This window comes from Candidozyma auris, chromosome 3 (genome assembly GCF_003013715.1).
Source record: "Candidozyma auris chromosome 3, complete sequence".
In the NCBI taxonomy this organism is placed as follows: domain Eukaryota; kingdom Fungi; phylum Ascomycota; class Pichiomycetes; order Serinales; family Metschnikowiaceae; genus Candidozyma; species Candidozyma auris.
In genome coordinates, this window is record NC_072814.1 from 1574823 (window position 1) to 1600027 (window position 25205).

A 25205-nucleotide genomic window follows, 5' to 3' on the forward strand; every position below is an offset into this window, starting at 1 on the left:
GGCTAAAATAAGACTCAGTAATACAGTTCTTACACATAGTACAAGGATATCAGGGTATGTAAATAAGAATGGGATATCCAGTAATTGTGGCTGCTATGACGATAATGAAAAACTTTCGTAGTTCTATAAGCGACAGATGTGTTGGCACTCTCTAGAATCCCTTTCCTATTTACATAGCAGTGACTCAAAATTCCCATAATTGTTTAGTTCTTCATTGTATGCTCTGCATCATTAAGAGCGTACGAAGCAGACACAGAAAGCTGGCAGTATACCATATTCCAAATAAAGTTCAACTCATCACACTTCAAACTTAAACACTTTCCGCAGCCAGCTGATTCCCTCTCATTTTTTACCCTTACTTACACTGTACGAGTAGTCACATTCTTAGGTATGAAAGCACTCATGGCTGCGAAAAACTACCTCAAGCACGTATCCCAGCCACCAATTTGAGACCGCCATCAAACATCCCTCTTTTGACTCTCGAGGGCATCAACAGCTGCTTCTATCTATGATCAATCAATCTAAGCAGAAATATGAACCTGCATTCTTATTCAAAACTTCCTCATCAGTTGTATACTCATGTAGTCACCCCTCGCTGACAATCTCCCAGCTCTCACCTTCTTGCTCCACCCCACCACTTCCTTGCTTGTTCAATCGGAACTTCCGGCAGTTCTTCTGTCTTCTACATCTCTCCAAGAATCTTCATCCTTCTCTTCCAAGATTCCCCTGGTCGTGTGCCAAGAAGAGTGCTCCAGGGTCCTTATATAGGCGACCAAGGCACTTGTGCAGGTTGCAACTGTTCCTGTTAGCTGGTGTAGCTAACTCACTGTCAACTCTACTACCACACTCATAGCCGTACTTTCCACCCCCACCATGTCAGATGCCCCGCCAGGCGCCTTTCAAAAGGGCAAGCAGCTCCAGGTGGGCTCCCACAAAGTGGCCATTCTAAATTATCTTTCTGCCGGGGGGTTTGCCCATGTGTACACGTGCACGATTGATCCACCGTTTCATGGCAACAAAACCGCCTGTTTGAAGCGGGTCGTCGTGCCAAATAAGCTCCAGCTCAGCTTGCTCAGACAGGAGGTGGACGCCATGAAGCGCTTGAGGGGGAATAAGCACATTGTGTCGTATATAGACTCGCATGCCTCGAGGCTTCCGTTGGCGAAGCCCACTGATCCTCAGCAGTACGAGGTGTTGCTTTTGATGGAGTACTGTTCCAACAATGGCTTGATAGATTTCATGAATACCAGATTGAAGCACCGTCTCACGGAGTCGGAGGTGCTCAACATCATGTCACAGATCACCACTGGCGTTGCTATGTGCCATCATCTCAATCCCCCGTTGATCCATAGAGATGTCAAGATAGAAAACGTCTTGATTGACGAGAAAGGCACCTACAAGCTCTGTGATTTTGGCTCAGCGGTCCCCTACGCTCCAGTGCCTCAAACTCCTCAAGAACTAAACACTCTCCACAGCGACATAATGCATCATACAACCCCTCAGTATAGAGCGCCTGAAATGATAGATCTCACCAGAGGGTTCCCCATAGACGATAAGCTGGACATATGGGCATTGGGGATATTTTTATACAAACTATGTTACTACACTACCCCTTTTGAGCTGCCCCACCAGACTTCATTGAGCGATCTTGAACAACTGATCATCAATTGCGACAAGAATCTTCGTTTCCCAGGCTCTCCGCAATACTCGTCCCGTTTACAGAACGTTATACGTTGTTGTTTGAGGCCAGATCCTAGACGAAGACCCAATGCGCTTCAGCTTCTTCAGGAGGTTTGTCTGATGCAAGGCATCAAACGACTTCCTGAGACCGTTCCATATTCAGTTCGCATATCCAAGACCGTTCCTATCAAATACGACTACGCAAATGTCAACAATGATTCCGCCACTCAAACTCAGGTTATCAAAGGTATGGGCCCTCAGAAAGCCTCCATCAAGCCCAGTCCTCTGGATGTGTTCGCGTCGATAGACAAAACGAAGATTTTGGCAATGGGTGGACCATCTAAAAAGGCTGATTCGGCCACTCCTCTTTCAAGATCCAATAACTCTTCAGCAACATTGCATGAAATGATCAAAAAGCAAGTCGACAGTAGCTCTACTGAACTCCACAATATGCGCAACTCTGAGGATCTAGATCGCGGCACTCTCAGTTTCTTGAAGTCAAAGGAGGAGGACGGCATTAGCTCTCGACAAAGTACTGGCGGGTCCATCAAAGCTTCTATCAAGAAGGGTTTAAGAAGAATCAGTACAGGAGGCTCGATTTCTTCGCAGAAAAGTGGAAGCTCAGATTACAAAAGAGGATCCAGCACTTCATCTATGAAAAATATGCTCAATGGGTCCAAAGATTATGAAAATAGGGACGATGTGAACTACTTGCGTGTTCCATCGCATGAGAAGAAAGTGTCGTCTATACAGAAGAGAATGTCTCTTCTTTTCAGTAACAGTGAGAAAAAGCCTCCAAAAACTGCGTCGGGTTATGGCAAGTACACTGATCAAGATGACATATCGGCTATAAATTATACAGATTTGTCGGCATCCGTAAGTGCCGAATCGTTGACGACAAACGAGTCAAGCTCTTCAGAAGAGAAGCCTCCACCGAAACCTATTCTTCCTAGACGCGACTCCGAGAAACGAGCGAAAGGAGGTGTATCATCAAAGAAATTTAGCTCACCTCCTCCCGTTCCTCTAGAGTTGAGAAAATCGCATTCTCAGATCACAGTGCCTAAAAGGCAACTGTCCCCAGCGAAGAATATCATCACATCGAAACTGGAAGCCAACATCGTTAAGGCTGAGCCTATCAAGTCTTCGAAGAGATCTACCCCGGCTAAACCACATAAGAGACCGCCACCTCCAAAGCCTACGAAGCCCAAGCATTTAAAAATTCCCGCTGGTACCAGGCGACTTAGTACCTCAAGCGATTCTTCGATGCCTGAAATTCCCGATGTAGATGATCTTGAAAGGCTGTTTGCTAAAAGGTTTCCCAGTTACGTCTAAAATGTGCATGCTCTTGAGTTGAGGCTAAAAAACCTCATTATACATAGATAATACATTAATTCTAACCAGATTCAGATTCTGAAAAATCCTCGATCGAATCAAGAATAAAATCAACACCTTCATCAAATCTTTCGTGAATAACATCCCATAAGCAATCGGACGACGCCTTCAATACTCTGCCATATTTTTTCCTTGGTCTCTTTGCAACTTCTTCAGCTTCTCCATTTTTCAAAGCGCTTGAAGCACTGACCCAACATGAGTTTTTGCTACTTGCAAATATGACAGAGCTCTGGTAGTACCAGTCTACCATTGACTCATCCATCACTGGTACCAAAGCTTTGAGGTTGGATCGGCTTACAAATACAACTGTGCCTTTCACGACGTCTTTGATTTCTTGCGAAGGTCGTTTGGCATAAAGATGAACGATGGACTGGTAAGAGTCACCAAAGCCAACAAAAACCACTTTCTTGAGGTCTGGGAAGTAAGTCAAGTAGTTATCCCAGACCCAAAGTAGAAGTTCCTGAGCAAAAATAGTTGGATTATAGTTTGAGGGATTAACAGGCGAACTGCTCTTTGCATCTGAACCTTCTTTCGAGCGCTGTGCTAGGGAAGATGCGACGGCCTCTGTGTAAGATGGGATGTTGATATCGATATACCCAACGTCGTTGGGAGAGCCGCCGTCATTCGAAAGCTCAGTCTCGACTTTTTTCATAACACGGGTTAATGGGTGTTCTAGCACAACAGAAGTGCTACTTTCAATATTACCATTGACCGGGTTAACATTTGCCCACACTTCTGGAGGGTCGTGGATGGATATTACAATCGTGGAGCGTTTGTGTATCTCAGGGCTTGCCAAGACGAGATCTTCGACATGAGCAGGAAGGTCAAAACTAAACGTCGAAAGTTTGTACTCAGGGTGATCAATGACCGGGAGGCTGATGAAGGAGTAATTCGAAAAGAGTTGCTGTGCTTGGTAGGATCTGATGGGTTCGGCGAATGAAAGAAGGTTGTTGGTGTTCAAGTCGTAAACGTCTTCAAAAACATGGGCTGAGTTGCCCGGCTTCATACATTTCCAGTACTTGCTTTGCGTTTTGATGACTTCACTTATAGTCTCGATCGTATCCAGCTTGGGCTGGGCGCTGATAGTTGCCTCGGGAGGCTCGCCTATGAGAACCTTGGCCACTCCCAAGGCACTTTCACTTATAGAGTCCAAACTGTAGCCACCTTCAAGGATCACAGCAAGCTTCCCTCTGGCAATCGCCTTCAACATGTGTGTCATTTGGCCGTAACCGGCTGGACTGACGTGACACTGACCAATCAAATCACCATCTGCAGCATCGAAACCAGCACTCACAATGACAAAGTCCGGATCAAACTCACTTATTATGGGCATCACCACTCTCCTAAATGCGTACACGTAGTCTCCATCTCCAACTCCTGGCCCTCTCCAGGGAATGTTCACAGAATAGCCCTCACCCTCACCCTCGCCTACTTTATCGAGTCCACCGTATTTAGTGCCAGGGTAGAATTTACCATTTTCATATCGATGGAGCGAGATGTAAAGAACGCGAGGGTCATTGTAGAAGGCACGCTGGGTGCCGTTCCCGTGGTGAATGTCCCAATCAAGAATAACGATACGGCGGACGGACTCCGGATAGGATTTGAGGATGTTTTTTGCAGCCACAGCAACGTTACTGAAGAGACAGAAACCACCCGGAGTATCTGGCTCAGCATGATGGCCCGGAGGACGTACAATGGCCATGGAATTTTTCACTTTTCCCTCGACAACTGCCTTACATGCCTCGATGGAGCCTCCACACGAGAGCTTCGCCGAGAGGTACGAGTCGTTATTGACGTAGATGGAGTCACCCTTTTCTGTTTCCTCAAGAAGCTGGTCTCGCGTCATTTGTTCCGTCAGCGAGATGTACTTGAGATGCTCTGCCGAGTGGACCTCCAAGATCTCTTCCGCTTTCGCCTCACGGATCGGGATCTTCACCATCAAGGGCCCAATATCCTCTGTTCCTGAAAGAGAGGTGTCCTGAACAAGGCCTGCCTCGGCGAGCCTCTTGTAAATACGGTAGATACGACGAGGATCCTCGGGATGGGGGTCGATGTACTCAAAGTAGGAAGTAAAAATTTTGGCATGGTACCTCATACGCACATCATACACGAGCCCTGTTTTAAGTAACGAGTAGAAAAGCTGCGGCGTCTTATGGGGAACCACCACGAGTGTATCTGACTTGAACCGCTTGGAACCATTCACTGCTGCTGTTGTGGTGCCTCCATCTGCCTCTCCACCGTTACTGTCAGCTACACTCAGTGTGGTAGGTGCAGTAACATTGGTAGTAGGAGCAGTAGTAGCAGCAAACTCTTCCTTGACTTTTGTATCGTTTTCCTCGACTTTCACGGAATCGTCATTTCCAGGCCACTTTTCGTTTTTGTCCTCGGTTTCTCCATCCATATTGTGGTCTGGTGCCGGCTGGCTCTCTGCGAGTTCCGCGGTGCTAACTATCGGCGAGGGCTGCTTCTCAGTAGAGGGGTCCTCATCGTCGAGAGGTCGTTTTCTCTGTTCGTTCGAGTTCATGACAGCTGCCTATAAGGAACTTATTCTGGAATATAGCGTTTTGTATAGAGAACCCGTGGAGCACGGAACAGGAGAAGGCGGGTGTTTTTTTTGCAAAGATGTTGCAGTAGATGTCAAGTGAGTCTGGGTAGGCTGGCTTATTTGCAGGACTGGGACGCATAGGAACGACTCAGAGGCTAAAGCGAGCCGCCTTGAGGGAGGTACGAAAGAGGCGCTACGGAATGGGCCGGACACAAGAGGGGACGAGGGCGCAACGCATAAAAGCGCAAGCCTGTGTGCTTTGTTATGTAGGAGTCTTCTTATTCTTTCTCTAATATAATGACTAGTTTATGTCATTGTCGTAGCTTCCAGAAGCGAATAGTGTCTGCAAGGCATGCGCATCTTGTGCAGCAGCCAGTATACGGGGACCAGGGAGAGCGACAACCCGAGAAGGAGGACAACAGTGAGAGAAACAAATGGTGAAGCAGAATAAGAGGGTCCAATTTCGGCGCCATTTTTCTTTATTTTTTTTTTTTTTCTTGACGGTTCTTTTCACCAAAGTTGTGGAAGAATTGTTTCGGATCTCTTCTGTCTTAGTATGGCTTGAACCGCGCATCTTTCCCACGTCTCTCCTTCTTCTTTTCCTTCTTTTCCTTCTTCTCTTTCTTGCGACGCTTTCTCTCTTCCTTCTCACCGTCCTTCTTCTTGTCTTTCTTATCCTTTTTCTTCACCTCTGTAGGTTTCTGCTCGCCAATTGCTGTAACACCTTCAAGCTCGACTGGAAGCTCCCACGCCTTGATACCTCCGTCCTCTCCACAGGTGATAGCCAACCTGCTTCCCGGCACAAGTAGAACGTCTCTCACAACTTCTTCTCCATGTGCACCTGGAAAGCTTACAATTGAGCTCGTGTCAAACTCCTCCGTCTTGCAGTTGAAGGGCATCACCGAGAGAGCCTTCTCCAGGTTTGCGCCAAAAGCAGCGTAGCCCAACGGACTAACGTCAACAACATATTCACAGTGGGGCCACACTCGAAGATCACCAACATCTCGTGGCTGCGGCTCCTGTGGGTTCTCATAGTCTGCGTTGTTGAGCTCACTGAATAGAAGCGTCTCCATGTGCGAGAGCACCAGAATACGTCTTTCCCTAATGAAATTGCATGTGTGCACGGAATTGTAGTTGATCACCTGGTGTAACGCCTCGTCCTCGTCACTTTCTCTCAAATCGTATACATTCACATACCCATCTGTGGATCCCGACATCAAGTAGTGGGTCAATGTCGGATGGAACTTGATATCGGTGATATCATCGTGATGCGAGTCTACAAGAGACTTCACCAACTCCTGGCTCCTCCAGTCCCATATATGCAACTCAGAATCCACTCCCACGAGCTCCGTGCCACCTGCAACAAGTGCACCATCAGGGGAGCTGGCCACAGATAAGAAGTTCGACTTCTTTGCATTGGTGAACGAAGCCACTGGTTTCTCGAGACCCTTATGTAAATCCCATACTTTGAGCCCATCAGAAGATGCAGACACAAATACATTATCGTTCACCTTGGCAATGCTGTTTATACTGGACTCGTGGGCCTTCTCGTTCGCCATTAGCGGTACCTGGTTGAAATTAGCGATAGAGAAGAGAGCTAACCCTCCAGAGCTCGTGGATGCCACAAATGAGCCACCAGAGACGTTAGGAAAGTGCAAAAGCTGCAAAATCCATACATCTTCTTGCGCACGCCAGGCAAAGATCTCCTTGGCGTTCATGGTGGCAGATAGTTTGAAGATATTTGGTACAAGATGATCTTCGCGCATAATAAGAGCAGCGTACTTGTAGTATCTGAGGTGCGTGTTGATGTACACGAGAGATGACAAGAGAATGAAGAAAATTATAAACCAGGATTCTTCAAGTATAAAGGCTCCGATGAAATACAGCTGAACAATAATCAATCTCTCGTTGTTGGTATATTTTGCTCGCTCCTATAGTCAACATCTTCAAATGGCTGCGAAAGACTAGATCCTCTTAATTAGGTTAGGCTAGTAAATGTTCTTCTTGAACCCACAAATTCTTCCTTGATGACCTCTCAGCTCAACAGCCTGTCAAAGGAAACTATGTAAGCTAATCTTATCTTTTTCCATATTGTTGTCATTGCCATCTTCGCTTATCTTCCCTAGTACATACACCACATGGACACAGCAGCAAGTCGTAACTTTGGATTTCACCCTTTGAATTTCATTATATAACAAAGAGCTTACTTAGAATTACAACAGCTTTATTTTCAAAAATCCTTCTAAATTGCCAATCTTGGTGTAACTTTAGCCATTCCTTTCCAATAGATCCTGCACACGCCCTATCTTGCTTGATGTTTATCCTCAGAAAAGTTATCTGAACCTAGTATACTTCTATTTCAACGTCCTAAATGAGTAGTATTGTTAAAAAATCGTCCCAGTTCACGCCGAAGCTTCGAAAAAGGTCCGAAAGAGCAAAAAAGCTTTCGCTGCTTACTCCACCAACAACACAGGAGGCTCAGGCGGGATCCGAGCCATCGCAATTAACCCAGCCAGAGGAAGCTGGCATCTCCACCCCTCCAACAACGCAGAAATCTCAGGATGGTCACTCAGATTTGTCTAAATTTACTATGGGGACCGGAAAGAGCCCGAGCGTCGAAAGACCTGGCGAAGCTGATGCGGAAGTGGTGGATCCGAAAGACGCAACGAAGAAGACGCACGAGGAAGCAGTTGAGGACGAAAGTGACGAGCACGAGTACGGCGATAACGACTACTTCAAGAATACGCTCACGGAGGCTGATGGCAAGGCGCTGCGCAGAAGGTCCTCTGTTGCCTCAAGACGTTTATCTGGTATCTTTACCAGGTCTGGATCTGTTTCTACTCCTGGCCCCATAGGGATTGATAAAGACGATTCTCGAGTAGCTCCTACAATGATTGGCATTCCTACTGTAAGGCCCTCGAAAAAGAGCAAAGTTTCCATTCTGAAGTCGTCAAAGAAGCAGCAACTTGAAACTGTCGTTGCAGTTCCAACGAATCAGCCTTTGTTGGAGGAGGAGGAAACCGAGCCTATATCGAAAGAGGATCAAAAGAAGGATACTGTGTCTTCGGCTACGGCTCTTGGTCAAGATTTTGTTGTGGGTATCGATCCGGTGACAAATCGTTTCATGAAGTTCCGTACTCATGAGGGGGTACTGAGCGAGCTTCCAGTGGCACCCAAAAATTTGATTACCACAGTGACAGACATCAGACAGCTCCCGCGAAAGGTTGCTGCCGAGGATGAAAAGTACTATGCTAACCTTCGTGTTCTGGCTGATAAATTGACCATCGCAGACCTTTGCAAGCCGTTGATCCAGATTGGTACAACAAGTGAAAAATTCCACATAGCTGAGCAGGCGAAAAAGAAAATAATGGAGGCTAGAGATTTGCGCCGAAATGCACGTAATCGTGCACGTAACGAACGTATAAGCTATGAAAAGGCGTTGCAAATAGAGCAGACTAAAGCATCAAACACTGGACAGACGCAGAATGGGACCGGTCCAACTGAAATTACAAGTGAAGTCACTCAACAAGATCCGAACACCGCAGCATCGACCAATAATATTGTTGTGGAGATGACTGACGGCAAGCTTCAGGTTTCTGACGAATCCATGATAAGAAAAAATAATCCCGTGCCGTCTGCTGGGAGCAGAAAAGTTGAGGTCGAGAATCCTTTTGATAATCCCATCACCTCCAACTCATACACTAAGCTGGCTTACACCGATGCGTGGACCAAGGAAGAGCTTGTCCAGCTCTACAATGCATTGAGTACGTGGGGTACTGACTTTACTTTCATTGCACAGCTATTTCCTCACAGAAACAGACGTCAAATCAAGCGTAAGTTTACATTGGAAGAGAAGAAAAGGCCCGAGCTAGTTGAGTTGGCCTTGCGTAGAAAGCTTCCACCTGATCTTGAGAGTTATTGTCGTCTTGCCACGGATGGTAAGGAATTCAAGACCTTGGATGATCTTGAGAAGGAGATCAAACAGCTTAGAGAAGAACACGAGAAACACATGAATGAGATTCAAAGCGAGCGCGAGAAGGCCATCAAAGAAGATTTGGAGGCTAGCAGAAAGAGAGAGATGGAGATTAGAACCGGATCTAGGATGATGACCAGGGCAGAAAGAGAAAGAGAATTAAGAAAGAATGAAATTGTTGTGGGGACTGTGGACAGCGCCCGAACCCCACACTTAAAAGGGTTGAAAGGTGAAACCTGATGGTGGGCGTCGCTTAGGAGTGCACAGGAGTAGTTCAGGTTAATGAAGTGCGGCATCCATATCTTGTATCCGACTCGGTCTTCAATTTCTCCATGGTGCATCACCACCATCTTCTCCGCAAATCACCAAAATGTCTTCAAGTAAAGACTTTGTTTTGGAGATAACGCTGGTGGACAGCAAGAACTTGGCCACGTACATTGTTCACAGGAAGCCCTCAAGATTTCTCAAGTACTTGAGAGCACCAATTGTGGCTTTACTATGTGGCATATTGGCGCTGCTTCTTCTTCGTCTAGGCGAAGAAGCAGATCTTATATTCGACTACCTCAACATAGACATTCCGTTCACTGAAATACTTCTTGCAAACATCGAAGGCTGGACCAGAGACCTACCCTTTACTCAAATGCTTACAGAAGAAACGCTTCGAAAAATATGCCTATCAGGAAGCATCACGTTCTTGTCTCTTGTCATAATAGCGATGATTTCCTTGCAAGAGCCCCAAGACAGCATGATGATCATGAAGGATATGGGGATCCAACTCAACAGTACCGATCGGTGGGGTTTCACCAACAAGGAATTCATACCCATGACGGATATCATAGACATTGTGATACACGAAGGCTTCTTCGGGTATGGACAAGTGATCTTCTACATGTGCGTGTTGACCCAACCAAGACGCAAAAGTGGTTTGGGAAACAGCGGGATCAAAATTGTGTTTCCCAACTTTCTACCTAGAAAGTCGATCCTTGTGGATGTGTGTCGCCAGAGCCGCGAGATGCTCTACGGCACTACGCACCGCTACATGGATGATGTTAAAACCTGAAGGTGTCGCCAGAGGACGACTTTGTATTATTCTATAAATCCAAACAACGAGTCAAAGCGACAAGTGCATTGTATAAAACGTGCCCAAAAAAAATCAAATGCGAAGTATAAAGTTGTATTCGAACTGAAGTAACGACGATGGTGTTTAGTAGCGACCAAGCAGCCTGACCAAGCTGGCCTGGTTCTTCTTCTCTGCTAAAGAAGCTAACCTCATGCTAGCTAATATGGAGCAAGCGGCACTGAGGACGAGTTTAGAAGTGTGTGGTGTCAATAAAGACATTGTGGAGGGTGCAGCGAAGCCAGATCTGAGAGCGAAAGCGAACATTTGAATTTGTAATGTTTCCAAATGACCAAAGGAGAATTAAAGGGTTTATATAGATTGCAGCCAGAGCAGCGATGGCAGGCCGAGTTTTTCCGACGCAAGAGAAGCCAGGCGTTGGTTTCGCCAGTCAGGTTAGACAGAGACGCAGGGCTGGAAAAGAAATTTGCAGCCTATGGTGAGATTTTCCGAACCGTCTGGTGATATTCGCTAACGAGGATTTCGAGAGATGGCCAGAGAAGAGTGAAAAAATTCAGTGAACAAACGAAAATACTAGATTCGCTTAGCCTATGAAACTCATCTTTTTATTTCTATTCTCTTTCTTTCTCAAGTTTTCCATGAATATTGTGTTTATATCATCCGCTTTCTCCCTCGTTCAGCTTCTCGGAGGTATACTGCCGTGGCGCCACTACGCGAATCGACTCACTTCGGAACAACTCGCTTTCGGAACAACCTGCTAACGGGTCTGATCTGGTGACACTGAAATCGATCATCTGCGTAGATTTATTTCCGGTTTCGTGCGAGCTCGTATCAGTTGCTCACTCGTATCAATTGCTCACTCGTATCAGTTGCTCAGGTAACGGCTCGCATGTAACACCCATAAAGTAAACACTCGTGTAGCGTGTTTGCAAACATAGTAATCACTTAGTCGAGGTAGTTGCTGCAGCTGGTATGTGGTACTAAAGAACCCTGACCCGACATGATTCGCTCAGAAGTTCGAATCGAAGCCTGTAAGCGGAAGCGTCAATGCGTTAGTCGACGCTGACTCAATTATGATTGTTAGGTGCTTGATTGCAAGCCTAAGAAGAGTGACTTACTGGATTTTTTTTTTTTTTCGACCATTACTATTGGATCATAGAGGGAGCTACGTAGATGACCTTACTTTCAGTTACTTCTGCCAGACACTGATCTTCAAAGTATGGCAATAGCCATTCTTTTGATCAAGCGTCCAATCTCGACAGCCTGCTGATAGATTTGCTTTTCGGGTGACTATGGCTGATGATCTCTCTACAAATCAAATAAGACAGGGTTCTAGACTGCCAGAATCCCGGCAACAAATACTTTGCCATCATTCTGTCTTGTGACAATAAGCCTGGCCCGAGCCATGAGTGAAGCGTACCACCTCCATGGTTTCCAGAGTACTAGAGAGAAAAAAAGGGTGAATTGGCCGATAATTTTTTGAGGATAAACTTTGCAAGCTCACTGCATTAACCAATGGTGGTGGTACCAGGCGCTCGCAGGATTGTAACGGTTGCAAGCACTGAGGTTGCAAGCACTGAGGTTGCAAACTGCGACTTTGTAGTGTTCACGAGGCGCTGCAATGATGTTCGATGTATTCAATACCTGGCTCGTGCTACGTCCATGTTATCAGAATTCAAAGGCAAAAGTAACACTGACTTTCATGGCTAACATGCATTTAAAAGGGTGCCTAGTGAATCCAGGTTCCCCTAACGTTGCGTACTCGCTAGCAGAGAAAGAGAAAGGCAAATAGCATGAAAAACTCACCTTTAAAATTGAACCCAACTAAAGTACCATTTTGCCTCATTTCACTCGTCGTCGCCAGAGCTTGCAGTCACCAGAGCTTGCAGTCGCCAGAGCTTGCAGTCGCCAAAGAGTTCTAATCGCTAGAGGTGCTAACCTCCACAAAGTCAGCACACTAGAGCTCCTACACTTAAAGTGCCCATTGAGTCTTCACACAGTCCTATGAACCCACCAGGCACCACCTTACACGTTTGACCTACCACTCCTCTTTCACGGCTTGTGGGGATTTGAAATTTTCATATGTCTGTCTGCAACCTCCCAAGCGAGCGAGCGAGCGTAGCGCAGAGCGCAGAGGCTAACGCAGGCGAGAGATCTACAACACAAGACACGAAAAGAGGTGACAGAGAACGGAAAAGAGAATAAAGAAAAGGAGACACCAAAAATAACCAATTCAAATGAATGCGTTCCATCAACCAATCGTGTCTTTTCACATTCTCGGGATTGTGGCCCCACCCGGCCCTGGGGCGCACTGCAGTAGCCATTCTACTCCATTTTACCCTAGCGGGCGATTTCTCTCTCACTTTGTGCCGGCACCACGCAAAAGCCATCTCCAGCATCCGTGCAATTTGACGAGGCCAAGGCAGTCTGAAAGAAAAATTAAGCGATACTCTGATTCACAGAACAATCTCGAATGAAATGTCTTTTTTTGTGTCAAATAGCGTCTTTTTTTATGTCCAACAGCGTCTTTTATTTGGAGACTTTGCGCCAGGCCCAATGTATGGCGCTACTCGAGAGCGGCGCTGACGCGCGCTAAAGTAAAAGCGTCGACAATGGACAAAAAACAATCAGTGAGCGACTGGGGAGCTTTAGCCCGCAAAGGAAGAGCCAAAGGCAGAAAATCTAGTGAATTAGCACCGCTTTAAATCTCTTCAGGCCTTTGTCATATATATACATATGAAAATGTAAGGGTCTCATCCCTCACGCGTGCTTCTCTCTACCCACTTGTCTCCCTCGCCAATGACGTTTTGCAGCCCTGGAGATGCTCGCTACCCAAGCAGGAAACTCTCACGACTCTCTCAGCTGTCTCACTCCAAAAATGTTCAGTTGCACAAATACCAAAGAAAATTCCCTAAAGTTTTTCATTTTTTTTTTTCAACCTTAATATTCTCATCCTACCACCCCCTTCTCCCCTGATCTTCTCTTTTTCCGCTTTTGAGGGCATTGTAGTTGTTGCCCTCGCGCAGGCGTTTGTCCTTTTTTATTTTTGTCTTTGTGCTGCATTCGTGTCTCAATGTCCTCGGACCAAAACACTGCGATTGCAATCTGCCTGCCTGTTTCTCAAGCTCCCTCAAGCGCTCCCTCGAGCTGGGAGGAAAAAAAAATACTTCCTCCAAATCTCCTCACCCAGCTCTTCTTTTTTTTACGTCCTCAACACAACAAACCCCAAACAAAAAAAAAAAAAAATCCCACTCACCAATTTTACAAATCAACAACACACAACATTATTCCAACCTCCCCCCCAAATCACCCTCCTTATTTCTATGTTTGCTTCTCCTCCCCTGTATTAATTATTATAAGCTTTACCTTAATTCCTTACTTTTGATTCCTTCTGTCCTGGTGCTCCAACCCTTAGTCATTCTTTTCCTTCCACCATGCGCCACTCCGAAAACAGAAACTCAGACTTTCACAGTTCTCCCAAACGGTTCCTCAAGACCCTCACGTCGCTGCCTCTCCGCCAGTACCTGAAATCACCGCTGCAGCTGGCGCCAAACGGCCACTCAAGGTCTTTAAGTCACGAGGCCTTCCAACTGAAGAACGTGCAAACATCCTTGGAATGGACAAACTTGATTCCTCCCTTGCCGGCGGCGTCTTCAAATCATCTGAATCTGTCATCGTCTCTGTCTGCAAACGAGTTGGGGCTTCCGCCTCAAAGACACTCCATCGCTATTTCCCCAATATCGTCTAAAAACATCCCCGACATGCTACAGCCGCTGCCTGATCCAAGCAAAGAGAAGGAATTCGAGTTTCCCAAGTTCCCTGCGCTGAACTCTCGCACAAGCTCCCTGGGACTGCTGATGGAAAACCGTAATCCGTTCAGAAAGCAAGAAAAAGAGCAAATAGCGAAGAGTGACAGACTGAAACAGACAAATGCGCAACCATTTCAAGCTTCCCAGTTACGCCCTCAACAAAAAGCCCTCGATCAACAAGGTCCCCAACAGCCACATCCCGTTCATCCTCTCCCTATAAGACATCCACAAACACATCCACAAGTACACAAGCCTGGCCATGGCTCTCTGCTGCCTTTCAACCCCCCAATTCAAAGACCCATGTCGGAAGAATTCAACTTCAGCCCCACACCTCCTCCTCAACGGCAGCCACTGAGTAAGTCTTCACAGCCAGAATCGCATAAAGCCACTAAAGGTATAACTCAGCCACAAAGCAGACCTCCCAAATTCCAGCCTCCGGGAACCCCGTCAGCACCTCTGCGCCAAGTTACTCCAAACAGTCAAACTCTGTCAATCTCCTCAACACAGCCGCTGATCCCAGTGCCCGATGGCTCTTCGTTGAGTCTTACAAGAAAAGAACTGCTGAGGCTGCAATTACAACGTACACCTCAGGAGATGCGGCCTAGTGGTACAAGAAAGCGCAAGGTATGCAAAGTCTGTAATGAGCAGATCGGGGGCCAATTCGTTAGAGCCCTCAACAATGCATACCACGTCGAATGCTTTACTTGTCAAGAATGTGGCCAGCAATGCTCAGCCAAGTTCTTTCCTCAAGAGATCACTCAGCAAGATGGCACCACTACTCAGGTTCCCCTTTGTGAGTATGATTACTTCAAGAAACTCGATCTCATATGCCATAACTGTAACTGTGCTCTACGAGGTCCATATATCACTGCTTTGGGTAATAAGTATCACGTCGAACATTTCAAATGCTCTGAGTGTGGAAAAGTCTTTGACTCGGAAGAGAGCTACTACGAGCACGAGAACAATATCTATTGCCATTACCATTATTCGAAGCTTTTCGCTACGAAATGTGAAGGCTGTCAGTCCTCGATAGTTAAGCAGTTTGTCGAGTTGTTTAAGGGTGGTAAGAATCAGCAGTGGCACCCTGAGTGCTATATGGTATACAAATTTTGGAATGTTTTTATCACCGCAGATTCTGTTGGAGTTCAAAGCAAATTTGATCTAGAGGACAAGCCTGTGGCAAGCTTTCTTGAAAATAACGTGGACCCGGATAAGCTACTCGTTATTGAACAACAAATCGAGAACGTTGTGATGAGATGTTGGTTGGTATTATCAGGGTTTGAGGAGACTTTGGCGTCTTGTATCTCCTCGATGCTTTTGTCTGCTTGCACAGGGAAAAGATCAGATGGCATACTTGCTACCAGCAAACTCATCGTTTATGTCGAGATACTTTTTTCGGCATTGGACTTTGTTCAGAACATGTGCGTTGAATGTAACGAAGACCCAGCCAGAGTTCAGCAAAGCAGGACAGCCTCCGGCGACGAGATCTACTCGGCAGATGCGTTTGACAACTTTCAACCACTTCGAAAGGAACCCAGAAATATATCTGGTAAGCTCATGAGCTATTTGGCAATTCTTAGGAAGTCGACGAAGATTGTCAATTCTGGAACACTTTCGGCAGAATTGTTATCTGTCATTACTGGCTGTGCTCATTATCTCAAACTCCTATTCAGAACGGGACTCAATAACGCTCTCAAACTAAATAAGTTTAGAGGTGACACAAGAGCATTAGATGGTTTTCTCAAGTCGGCAAAGCGATATGAGGAGATAGAGAAGGCGTTGACAGATCCAACATCTGGATTACCGCTGCTTGAGCAGCGATTAAACGTGCCACAGAATGCCACGGATGCTTGTCGTGCTTGCAGGAAGAGCATAGAAGCTTCGTGTTACAGATTTAAAAATATTAGATGGCATAAGAAGTGCTTTCAGTGCTCCTCGTGTCAAAGAACACCTTCTCAAGAGTTCAAGGTTGAGAACTTTTTGTGCGGTGCCGACGACTCCGTGCTTTGTGTTGAGTGCTCCAAGCTGAATGCTAAAGCAGGAATGGGGTACCAATTTGGCTTCATTGCCGTCACTGACTTATCGCAATTAGTTTACTTGTTGAAGATAGCGATATACCGTACGAAGGTCGCCATGAAGAAAGATGATGAGAACTCAAGAAAGAGTGAATATGGAAATGTGCGTCCTCAAATGTCCAATATCGCAGAAGAAGAATCTCAAGTCAGCGACACAGAGACAGTGTTTTCAAAAACACTTAATGACGTTACTTCCTTGAGAACTAAAAGAGAGAGCCAAAAGTTGTCAAACTCTGTGAAGAAGAGCGTCAGAAAATCTGTTATTCTCGAGGCTCCAGAAGCAGACAGCGCAAGAGAGGACAATGCTGACCGTGACGCTTCAGGTCAGACACGAAAGGCAAGTTCTGCGTCGTCTCTATCATTTGTTATGGGCCAAGGCGACGGTGATCAAGCTAACTTCTCTGCTCATAAATCGCTCAAGATCATGGATGAACCGCCTCTTGTCGTTGCCTCTGGTAGCTTGGGCCGCACTTCAGACTTGTTGAAGAATGAGAAATCTTTGACACTTGACGATATACCTAGAATTGTTGCTGCCGAGCAAGCAAGGGATCAAAGACCGAATGCCTTCAAGCATCACAATTCATTGTATGAAAAAGCGCAACCTCTTAAAGCATCTAATGGTGGCAGCATCCATCAATTCAAAGGTCTGCAAGATTTGACACTATCGAATAATCTTGCAGTCCCAGTGAAGATTAAGTACTACTCCGAATTGTCGAAGTCAGAGCATTTTGTTATGCGCCATATCGCAGTTGAGGCTCTTTTAGCAATCCGAGGGAATCAATCAAGAGAAGAACTCGTTTCGCTTATACAGACGAGAAAGCTGCCAACCTTCTGGGATAAGTTCAAGTTTGGTGGTGGTGACAGGAACAAAACTATGAATGTGTTTGGAACTGACCTACAAGATTTGACTAAGCGCTACGGAGTCGACTCGGACTTAGGAGTGGGACCCGCACAACTTCGTATTCCCATCGTAGTCGATGATGTGGTCAATTCGCTACGTAAAAAGGATATGTCCGTAGAGGGCATTTTCCGTTTAAATGGCAACATCAAGAATTTAAGGGAGTTGACAGAACAGATTAACAAGAACCCTCTCAAGTCACCAGAATTCCACAATTACTCCGCCGTTCAACTAGCTGCCCTACTAAAGAAATGGCTTAGAGAGCTCCCAAACCCCTTGCTTACGTTCAACCTTTTCGATCTTTGGATATCTTCTAGGAAGACAAATGACCCAACTATGTGTAAGAGAATCTTACAGTTAACTTACTGTATGCTTCCAAGAAGCCACAGAAATTTGTTGGAAGTCCTCCTTCATTTCTTCAGATGGGTTGCCTCTTTTGCATCTACTGATGAAGAATCAGGATCTAAGATGGATACTCACAATTTAGCAACGGTTCTCGCACCCAACATCCTCGTTTCAAGGGCTCAGTCAGCAGAAGGAGGACAGGCTCAATCAGGTGAGTCCTACTTTTTGGCGATTGAAGTTGTTAATCAAATGATCGAAATTCACGAAGAATTGGCTGTAATTCCGCCAGATCTTTGGAATGTCTTTGAGAAATGTCAGTTCTCTAACGCACCAAAACTCGACACTCTTAGCTCTAAAGACATATTCGCCAAGGTGCAAAAGGCTGCCAAAGAAGATCCTGATGTCTTCAAGAGGTTTGTTGAAATGGAAGCCTCGACAAAGCTCAACCAACAGAACACAATTAAAAGGGGCCAAATGAAAGTGGACGCTGTGTCCACAGCAAAATAATGATGAGCTTATGACATAAATATAATAAATATCACATTTGATATTTTCTGTAGTAAAAGATACTATATATGAATGGCTGCAATCTAACTAGGGCCGTTTTTGGAGTGCACACGAGTCGACACTTTGTGAGGTTTTTGCTTGAGAAAACTTCATCGAACTAGAAGCTTATCTATTACATCAATAATGGCATTAACTGCTGAATCCCTCAAAAGCATCATTCACGAGAGGCTCAAAGCCAAGCTAGTTCAAGTCGAAGACATGTCCGGCGGTTGCGGCCAGGCATTTGCCGTGATCATTGTTTCTGACGAGTTTAAAGGTAAAAACAAGCTAATGAGACATCGTTTGGTTAACAACGCCTTAAAAGACGAAATCGCCGCTATCCATGCCTTTACGCAAAAAGGCTTTACTCCAGAAGAATGGAGTGCCCAGGGAGGTATTCTATAAATTAAAGTGCTCCCCGCCGTTTATGCCCACGATATCTGTTGCAAATTGCAAGCCAAATGACGAGAAGAATAACGTACAAGCCTAGCACGATAAAGGGCTGAGACTTCATTCCGAACCTACTGTGTTCGGCAACAAACCCAACCATAAATGGCAATGCTGCAGCGCCTCCTCCTCCAAAGGCGCATATGAAACCAACGCTAGTAGCATGGAATCTGGCAGGCAAGGTCTCGATGGACGCCATGATCAACGTAGGGAAGATCGGGCCGACAAATAGACCGGTGATAAAGACGATGGGGAACAAGATCCAGTTCACGGTGGCAAACCCAAAAATACAGAACACCAAGTAGCCAGCAGTTGATCCTATAATATACGCAAGGTTTGCCTTAAGTTCACTATTGAACACATACGCAGTGACAAAACCCAACACTATTCTGCCGACTGTGAGACCCAACCAGAAGGTGGTGGCCATCCATGAAGAATAATGGTAGCTAAGTTTCTTGATTCGAATCAAAAAGGTCATCAACCAAGCACCAAATGCAACTTCACCGCCCACGTAGATGAACAAGCAAAAGGCAAAAACCCACACGAGTTTAGATTTCATTGCATCGGCGAAAGAAACATCTAAATCTTTGGTTGAGTCCTTATTGGACTCTTCTATGGAAGCTGTCTCAGAATCAGGATTTTTGTTGGATAGGTTCCGTTTTGTCTCCTTGAGAATGACGTTGAAACGGTGCTTTGTGGGGGTTTCATGACGAAAGGAGACTATCAATGCTGCCAAATTGATTGCCCCATAAACACCAAGCACCGCATAATACTGGCTCCAATGCCAAGGGTTGACTTTTCTTTCCATTAATTTAGTCACTAGCGGAGGCGATATCATACACCCCAAACCATAGCAGCCGTGAACTATACCCAAGATCTGGTTTGAGTCGGCGATTCCTCCGATCCAACCATTGATACTTGCATCGAGACTGCCACAACCGAGCCCATTGATCACATAGCATAGAATAAACACCAAGTATGGAGGATTCATGCTGATCACAGTGTACCCCAACGCCATGGAAGCCGTGCCAATGATGCCGACACCTCTAATTCCAAATCTCTTTTGTACAAACTCACAGCAGAGCGCCAGAATGAAGTACCCCATAGTTGATGCTAGAAATATGAAAGAGGTTTGCAAGTCGTTGATCTTATAGTGGTCCTGAAGCTTTGGGATGATGGTTCCGATGGTCTGATCCGCCAAACCAAAGAGAATAAACGTCAGAAAGGCCACAAGAACCTGGACCTTCAAAAGCTTGCTGTCTCTCCAGTCAATCGAGTCAAAAAACACCTGCTCACCATTGAACTGAACCGTAAAGCTCTGGCTCGGAGGTAGCGTAGCCAAGTACTCGAAATCAGGACCCTCGGAATTGCTGGTATCAGCGCCGGATTCTAGGAAAGGCTCGTTAAGATCCTCGAGCGGGATAGACATGGGCGAAAGTGGCGGGGTATAATTTAGAAAGACGAAGATGGAAAGTAGTTCGAAAGAGGTTTTAAAAATATGGTTCTAGGAAAATTTAGTGTCTGCGATGTTCCATTTTTCACTTGGGCATCAGTGCCACACTGCAAGGGCTCTACATAGAAATGCGCACTCATCCCAGGTTGCAAAATGGAAAACGCAGTTGATAAAGGAAAAAGAGGAGATGAAAGATTAGGTAAGGAAATCGATCTCCTTTTGAAGCTAGCCATGAGCAGCGTTTTCTTATGGTCGTCTTTCTCATCATTTTTCTGGGAGCCCAGGACTGTAACGTTTTCATTGTGGTTTTTTGCAGCAATTGAGATTTTGAGATTTTGAGATAGTGAGTGGGGCTAGGAAACCCGTCCAGGCATTACTTGCATGACATCTGAACAGCCCTTAATTTTTTTCAAGCATATTCTACGAATATCCAAAGGAATCGAGTATAGTTATTTAAGTTGGCATGGAGGTTTTGATAAATTGGGTGCTAGGTTATCATTTTCTTACCCATGGAATTGTTCAACTACACCGCTTAGATTAGTGATGACAAAATAATCAAATTAAAAGACAGAATAGGTTGCAGCCTCTGCTTTATTAGCAATTTTTGCACCAATGGCTTTTTGTACCTTTTTTGAACAAGAAAGCCAAAGATTGCGGGTACAATTTTTCCGGCAAGCCTCCATCTACTTTGATCTGGAAAATGAAATAGATTAAATTGATTCTCGTTTTAAACGCACTGAATACTTGTGGTCATGATTGGGTACGCTTACTCTCAAGAAAAGAGAAAATGCTGTGCATACGACTGAAAAAGTAAGAGTATTTAATTCTTAAGAATAACAGATTAAATAGACTCATTAACGATAAAATAATTACTCAGACTACGGCATTACTAGAGCAAAATGGACAGTAGCCATTCAGTTACTCTTTAAAGTTTTAAAAATGGTCTTCATATGATGGTAACATGAGGTTATACAACTGAATTTGTTCTTTTGAGTTGATATTTTCCTTTGATAATGAAATGCCCGATCTTTCTCGCCATAGAGGGCTTCGTTTATCATTAGATTTCTTAGATATACTGTACCGTGCAGTAAATCAAAAAACTGGAAGCAGGCACCGGAGTTCTCTGAAATTTGGTATTTTTGGTAGATGCACGACTATATCAATTATGTGATTAGTACGTAGTAAGTGTATATGTTATTCAAGTTGCCTCCTTAGCTTAGTGGTAGAGCGTTGCACTTGTAATGCAAAGGTCGCTAGTTCAATTCTGGCAGGGGGCAATTTGTCTCGCGCAAGTGGTTTAGTGGTAAAATCCAACGTTGCCATCGTTGGGCCCCCGGTTCGATTCCGGGCTTGCGCATCTCTTTTTTTTTCTTCTACCCCAGATCTTAATATTCTCATCTTTTTATCATCACCTACAATGCCTCCTCCAACATCAAAGAGAGCCATTCTTGCAGCCACCAATGCTAGTATGTTGCTTTGACTTTTTATATTTGATCAATTGCTAACGCCAGTCCAAAAGCTTTATCCAGTGAAGCTCGCAGACAAATCCTGGGATAACACCGGTCTTCTCGTAGATTCATCACTGGAAAGTGGCGAAAACGAAACATGCAAAATTCTATTGACTATTGACTTGACGCAAAACGTTGCCAACGAAGCCATTGCCAAAGGCGCCAATATGGTCGTGGCGTACCATCCATTCATTTTCAGAGGTCTCAAGTCTATCACCACTGAAGATCCACAGCAGAGATCCTTACTCAAATTGATCCAGAACCACGTTAGCGTGTACAGCCCACATACTGCAGTGGATAGTGCCAAGGGAGGAGTGAACGATTTTTTGGCTGATGGGATTGTCAAAAATACGAGGGTCAAATCTCGTCTGGTCATTCAGCCCGATGCTGAGGAAGAAGGATGTGGGATGGGACGTCTTATTGAGCTTCAGGAGCCTGCTTCGCTCGAGAAATTGGTTGAGAACGTCAAGCTGTCTCAATCCTTGAAACATGTTCAGGTTGGTGTAGGTAGAAACCTTCAGAGGTCTCATCCAGTGCTGACAATTGCAATCTGTGCTGGCTCTGGTGGATCTGTCTTCAGGGGTGTCAAGGCAGATTTGTATTACACTGGCGAGTTATCGCATCATGAGGCATTGTATTTCACCGAAAGCGGCTCGTCTGTGATAGCGTGTAACCACTCAAACACGGAACGGGCATTTTTGAAAGTGCTTGCAAAACAAATAAAGAAACAGCTTCCTGAGGCTGATATTGACATCAGCACGGAGGATAGGGATCCATACGAGGTATGGTGATAACATTCTAAATGCCACAGGTTAAATAAATAGTATGCATTTTTATTTAAGGAAATACTCAGTACCTAGTTACCGCCACCAAAAAATCCCTTCAAGGCATCAAAACCCTCATGGATTATGTCTCCTATGTCATCAGCAACAGTCCCTAGATCGTCCATAAGATTGTGTGAGGATTCTTTTTCATCCTCTGACTTGTCTGAGTCCCCTGACTTGTCTGAGTCCCCTGACTCAGGAGACTCTGAAATTCCCGAAGAGTCCCCTTGCTTCTCAGAATCCTCATCTGAGTCATCAGATGAGCTGTCGTGTTCTGCAGCTTGTGTAATTGCCTGCTCAAAGTCGCTTGGTTTGGGTAGAGTCTCTGTAGATAAGCTACCAAGCAAAGAATCTTCTGAGATCAAGCTCTTTCCTGGCTTTGTATTACTGCTGACCGTTATCGTCGTGGCAGCTGTACGCCCGCTTGGTTTTCTCCAGAGCAAGTCGTAAGTTGCATCCTTGACTATGTGACTAACTTCGAAGGATAACCCTGGGTAAACCAGTAGATCATTCCAGTCCTCTGGAAGACGGCTGCCTTTGGAGATCACAAAGTCATCACTGCCCACAGCAGATCCATTGTTTGGAGAAGGCTTGATTTCGAGCGACTCACAAAGTATATTGTAAACATTCGTGTTAGCAAAAGGCAAAACTTTCTTATGATCTGCCAATTTCTGTCTGAAGTAAGGTCCCCTACCCATGAATATTGCTCTCATGAGAAGCTCGGTATTGTTGTAGCCATGAACTCCCTTTGGAGTGTAATTATTTCCTTTTTCTTTGAAATTCTGATGAGTAGTGATGGCATAACCCACTTTTGGCACGACCCAGACCGGAGCCAATCTGTAATTGAATGCATGAGCATCATTCGTACCCCCAAACTGCCATTCTTTGGGGAAGTCTTCTACTTTGTAGTAACTGAAGCCTGCTCTGATTTTTTCGTCAAGCTTCTTGAAGCCTTCCTCGAGTTCCTTGTACAATTGTTCTGGCGAGACACCCTTCTGTGGTCTCAAACCGAAGAGGGGCCATCCGTCAATGTGATCAACTTTGGCCAAATCGACAACATCATCGATGAACAAAAGCCTGTCGTTTGATGTTGGTGCCATACCGTGATCGCTCACAATGACCAAATTCACGATCTCATTCAAGTTCCTGCTCTCGATCTCGTGAAGCATAAGTGCAATGAAATCATCCACATAACGCAAGGCGTCTGTGAGGTTGGAGCCACTGATTCCAAACTTGTGGCCGTACTGGTCAATTGTAGGAACATAGGTTAGTATGAGCTCGGGTCTCTTCTTGATATCCTCTCGATCTAGCCATCCCATGACTCGATCTATCTTTGACGTAAGTAATTCAGTCCCATTATAGCGGTCCACCTCCATGGGTCCATTTTCCCCAATTCCTGGCACCTCGCTGCCGGGCCACATGTGAACTGCCGACTTGACGCCCTGTTTATGTGCCGTTGTCCAGATGGCTTCACCGCCCCTCCAAAAATCAGGGTCAAGACCTCGTTTAGGATCCGTATTGACAAACTGTTTCTCTAGTTTTGGATCCCAGAACGTGTTCCCCACTATCCCATGCTCCGAAGGATAGAGTCCTGTGATCAAAGTCCAGTGGTTGGGGAACGTAGAAGAAGGGAAGGATGGTGTCATGTAAGGAGCACCGTAGTCATTGACCATCATGCTATGAAGTGCTGGCGTTCTTTGAGGTGAGACATAATGCGGATGAAACCCATCTAGCGACACAATTATCGTTGTGGGGTAAAAAGTGTGTGTACTGTTTGATAGAAGACGCTTGCCAGCGTCAAATTCACCCACCTTCTTATCGGAATCCTTGGGATCCCGCCAAAAGTATGCATACGAAAGCCACGTCACAAATAACAGAAACGCCGCCACGGCTACTACCCAATGGGTTGTCTTCTTTAGCCTGGCCACTTTGCTTTCATTGAGCTTCTGGTTCATGTAGGCCTCGTCTCTAGCATCATCACTATCGCTAATCTCAAACGATTCCGAGCTGGGTCCGTTTCTGTCCACCATTTCGTATGACTCAGGTCTAAATGCCTCGGGCCCGTTAAAGTACGCTCTCACTTTGTTCCAGAGCCCTCGTGGGTGCTCATGACTGCGAAGAGCATCTGGATTCTCGTAATCTAGGGGCTCAAGGAACGCTGTATCGGAAGTGTTTTCGAAGAAAGTATCGTCATCTTCTGGGTGATCCAAGTCCAGAATCGGAACATCAACGGCGTGAGGTCTACCGTGCTCCACGGGCATTTGCTGAAAGTAGATAGGAGGTTATCTGTGGATAGAGTTCCTGCGCACTACATAGTTCTTATAAGGGATGGTGATAACCTGGCTTTATAGGTTGCAACTTCGGGGAGTAGAAGCAGATATTAATTTGATTAGTGATTCCAATACGCTTTCTGTACTTGGACAAGCGTGTTATGGATCAATCATAATCCTGTGAACGCTTCCATTTAGAATTGTCATTGTTTGCAACCATTCTATATTTGGCTGCGGAACTACTTAGGAGTGCTGATGCAAAAGTAACGGAGCAGATGGTATGTTTGAATGAGTTGGAAAACTTCAAACTAAAGCTCCACATCATCTGTCTTCCATTTAGCCCTGGTTTTACTGTCTAAATC

The 25205-nt window shown here is 45.4% G+C and overlaps 10 protein-coding genes and 2 non-coding genes across 12 annotated transcripts; 8 read left to right on the forward strand and 4 right to left on the reverse strand. All coding sequences in view use genetic code 12, as the record gives it.

The window, feature by feature from the left end:
* Positions 1-873: 873 nt before the first annotated feature.
* On the forward strand, positions 874-3012 carry PRK1 (serine/threonine protein kinase ARK1; the record flags this gene model as incomplete). Its single annotated transcript, XM_029032817.2, has 1 exon — positions 874-3012. One exon carries the CDS (start codon positions 874-876, stop codon positions 3010-3012), a length of 2139 nt encoding a protein of 712 aa, XP_028893132.2.
* A 61-nt stretch (positions 3013-3073) lies between these two features.
* HDA1 (histone deacetylase HDA1) lies at positions 3074-5596 on the reverse strand (the record flags this gene model as incomplete). The annotated part of the gene is made up of 1 exon (XM_029032816.2): positions 3074-5596. One exon carries the CDS (start codon positions 5594-5596, stop codon positions 3074-3076), a length of 2523 nt encoding a protein of 840 aa, XP_028893131.2.
* Positions 5597-6168: 572 nt separating this feature from the next.
* On the reverse strand, positions 6169-7335 carry CJI96_0003348 (uncharacterized protein; the record flags this gene model as incomplete). The annotated part of the gene is made up of 1 exon (XM_029032815.2): positions 6169-7335. One exon carries the CDS (start codon positions 7333-7335, stop codon positions 6169-6171), a length of 1167 nt encoding a protein of 388 aa, XP_028893130.1.
* A 653-nt stretch (positions 7336-7988) lies between these two features.
* Positions 7989-9830, forward strand: CJI96_0003349 (transcription factor TFIIIB subunit BDP1; the record flags this gene model as incomplete). Its single annotated transcript, XM_029032814.2, has 1 exon — positions 7989-9830. The coding sequence occupies one exon, from the start codon at positions 7989-7991 to the stop codon at positions 9828-9830; it is 1842 nt and encodes a 613-aa protein (XP_028893129.1).
* A 130-nt stretch (positions 9831-9960) lies between these two features.
* Positions 9961-10650, forward strand: CJI96_0003350 (phosphatidylinositol N-acetylglucosaminyltransferase; the record flags this gene model as incomplete). The annotated part of the gene is made up of 1 exon (XM_029032813.2): positions 9961-10650. The coding sequence occupies one exon, from the start codon at positions 9961-9963 to the stop codon at positions 10648-10650; it is 690 nt and encodes a 229-aa protein (XP_028893128.2).
* A 3452-nt stretch (positions 10651-14102) lies between these two features.
* LRG1 (GTPase-activating protein LRG1) lies at positions 14103-18302 on the forward strand (the record flags this gene model as incomplete). The annotated part of the gene is made up of 1 exon (XM_029032812.2): positions 14103-18302. The coding sequence occupies one exon, from the start codon at positions 14103-14105 to the stop codon at positions 18300-18302; it is 4200 nt and encodes a 1399-aa protein (XP_028893127.2).
* A 183-nt stretch (positions 18303-18485) lies between these two features.
* CJI96_0003352 (uncharacterized protein) lies at positions 18486-18746 on the forward strand (the record flags this gene model as incomplete). Its single annotated transcript, XM_029032811.2, has 1 exon — positions 18486-18746. One exon carries the CDS (start codon positions 18486-18488, stop codon positions 18744-18746), a length of 261 nt encoding a protein of 86 aa, XP_028893126.2.
* Position 18747: 1 nt separating this feature from the next.
* CJI96_0003353 (uncharacterized protein) lies at positions 18748-20217 on the reverse strand (the record flags this gene model as incomplete). The annotated part of the gene is made up of 1 exon (XM_029032810.2): positions 18748-20217. One exon carries the CDS (start codon positions 20215-20217, stop codon positions 18748-18750), a length of 1470 nt encoding a protein of 489 aa, XP_028893125.2.
* A 1229-nt stretch (positions 20218-21446) lies between these two features.
* CJI96_0003354 lies at positions 21447-21518 on the forward strand. The gene has a single exon. It is a non-coding gene; the product is annotated as a tRNA-Thr (tRNA).
* A 9-nt stretch (positions 21519-21527) lies between these two features.
* Positions 21528-21598, forward strand: CJI96_0003355. The gene has a single exon. It is a non-coding gene; the product is annotated as a tRNA-Gly (tRNA).
* Positions 21599-21658: 60 nt separating this feature from the next.
* Positions 21659-22540, forward strand: NIF3 (Nif3p; the record flags this gene model as incomplete). The annotated part of the gene is made up of 2 exons (XM_029032809.2): positions 21659-21707; positions 21753-22540. 2 exons carry the CDS (start codon positions 21659-21661, stop codon positions 22538-22540), a joined length of 837 nt encoding a protein of 278 aa, XP_028893124.2.
* A 65-nt stretch (positions 22541-22605) lies between these two features.
* Positions 22606-24834, reverse strand: CJI96_0003357 (nucleotide diphosphatase/phosphodiesterase; the record flags this gene model as incomplete). Its single annotated transcript, XM_029032808.2, has 1 exon — positions 22606-24834. One exon carries the CDS (start codon positions 24832-24834, stop codon positions 22606-22608), a length of 2229 nt encoding a protein of 742 aa, XP_028893123.2.
* Positions 24835-25205: the final 371 nt, after the last annotated feature.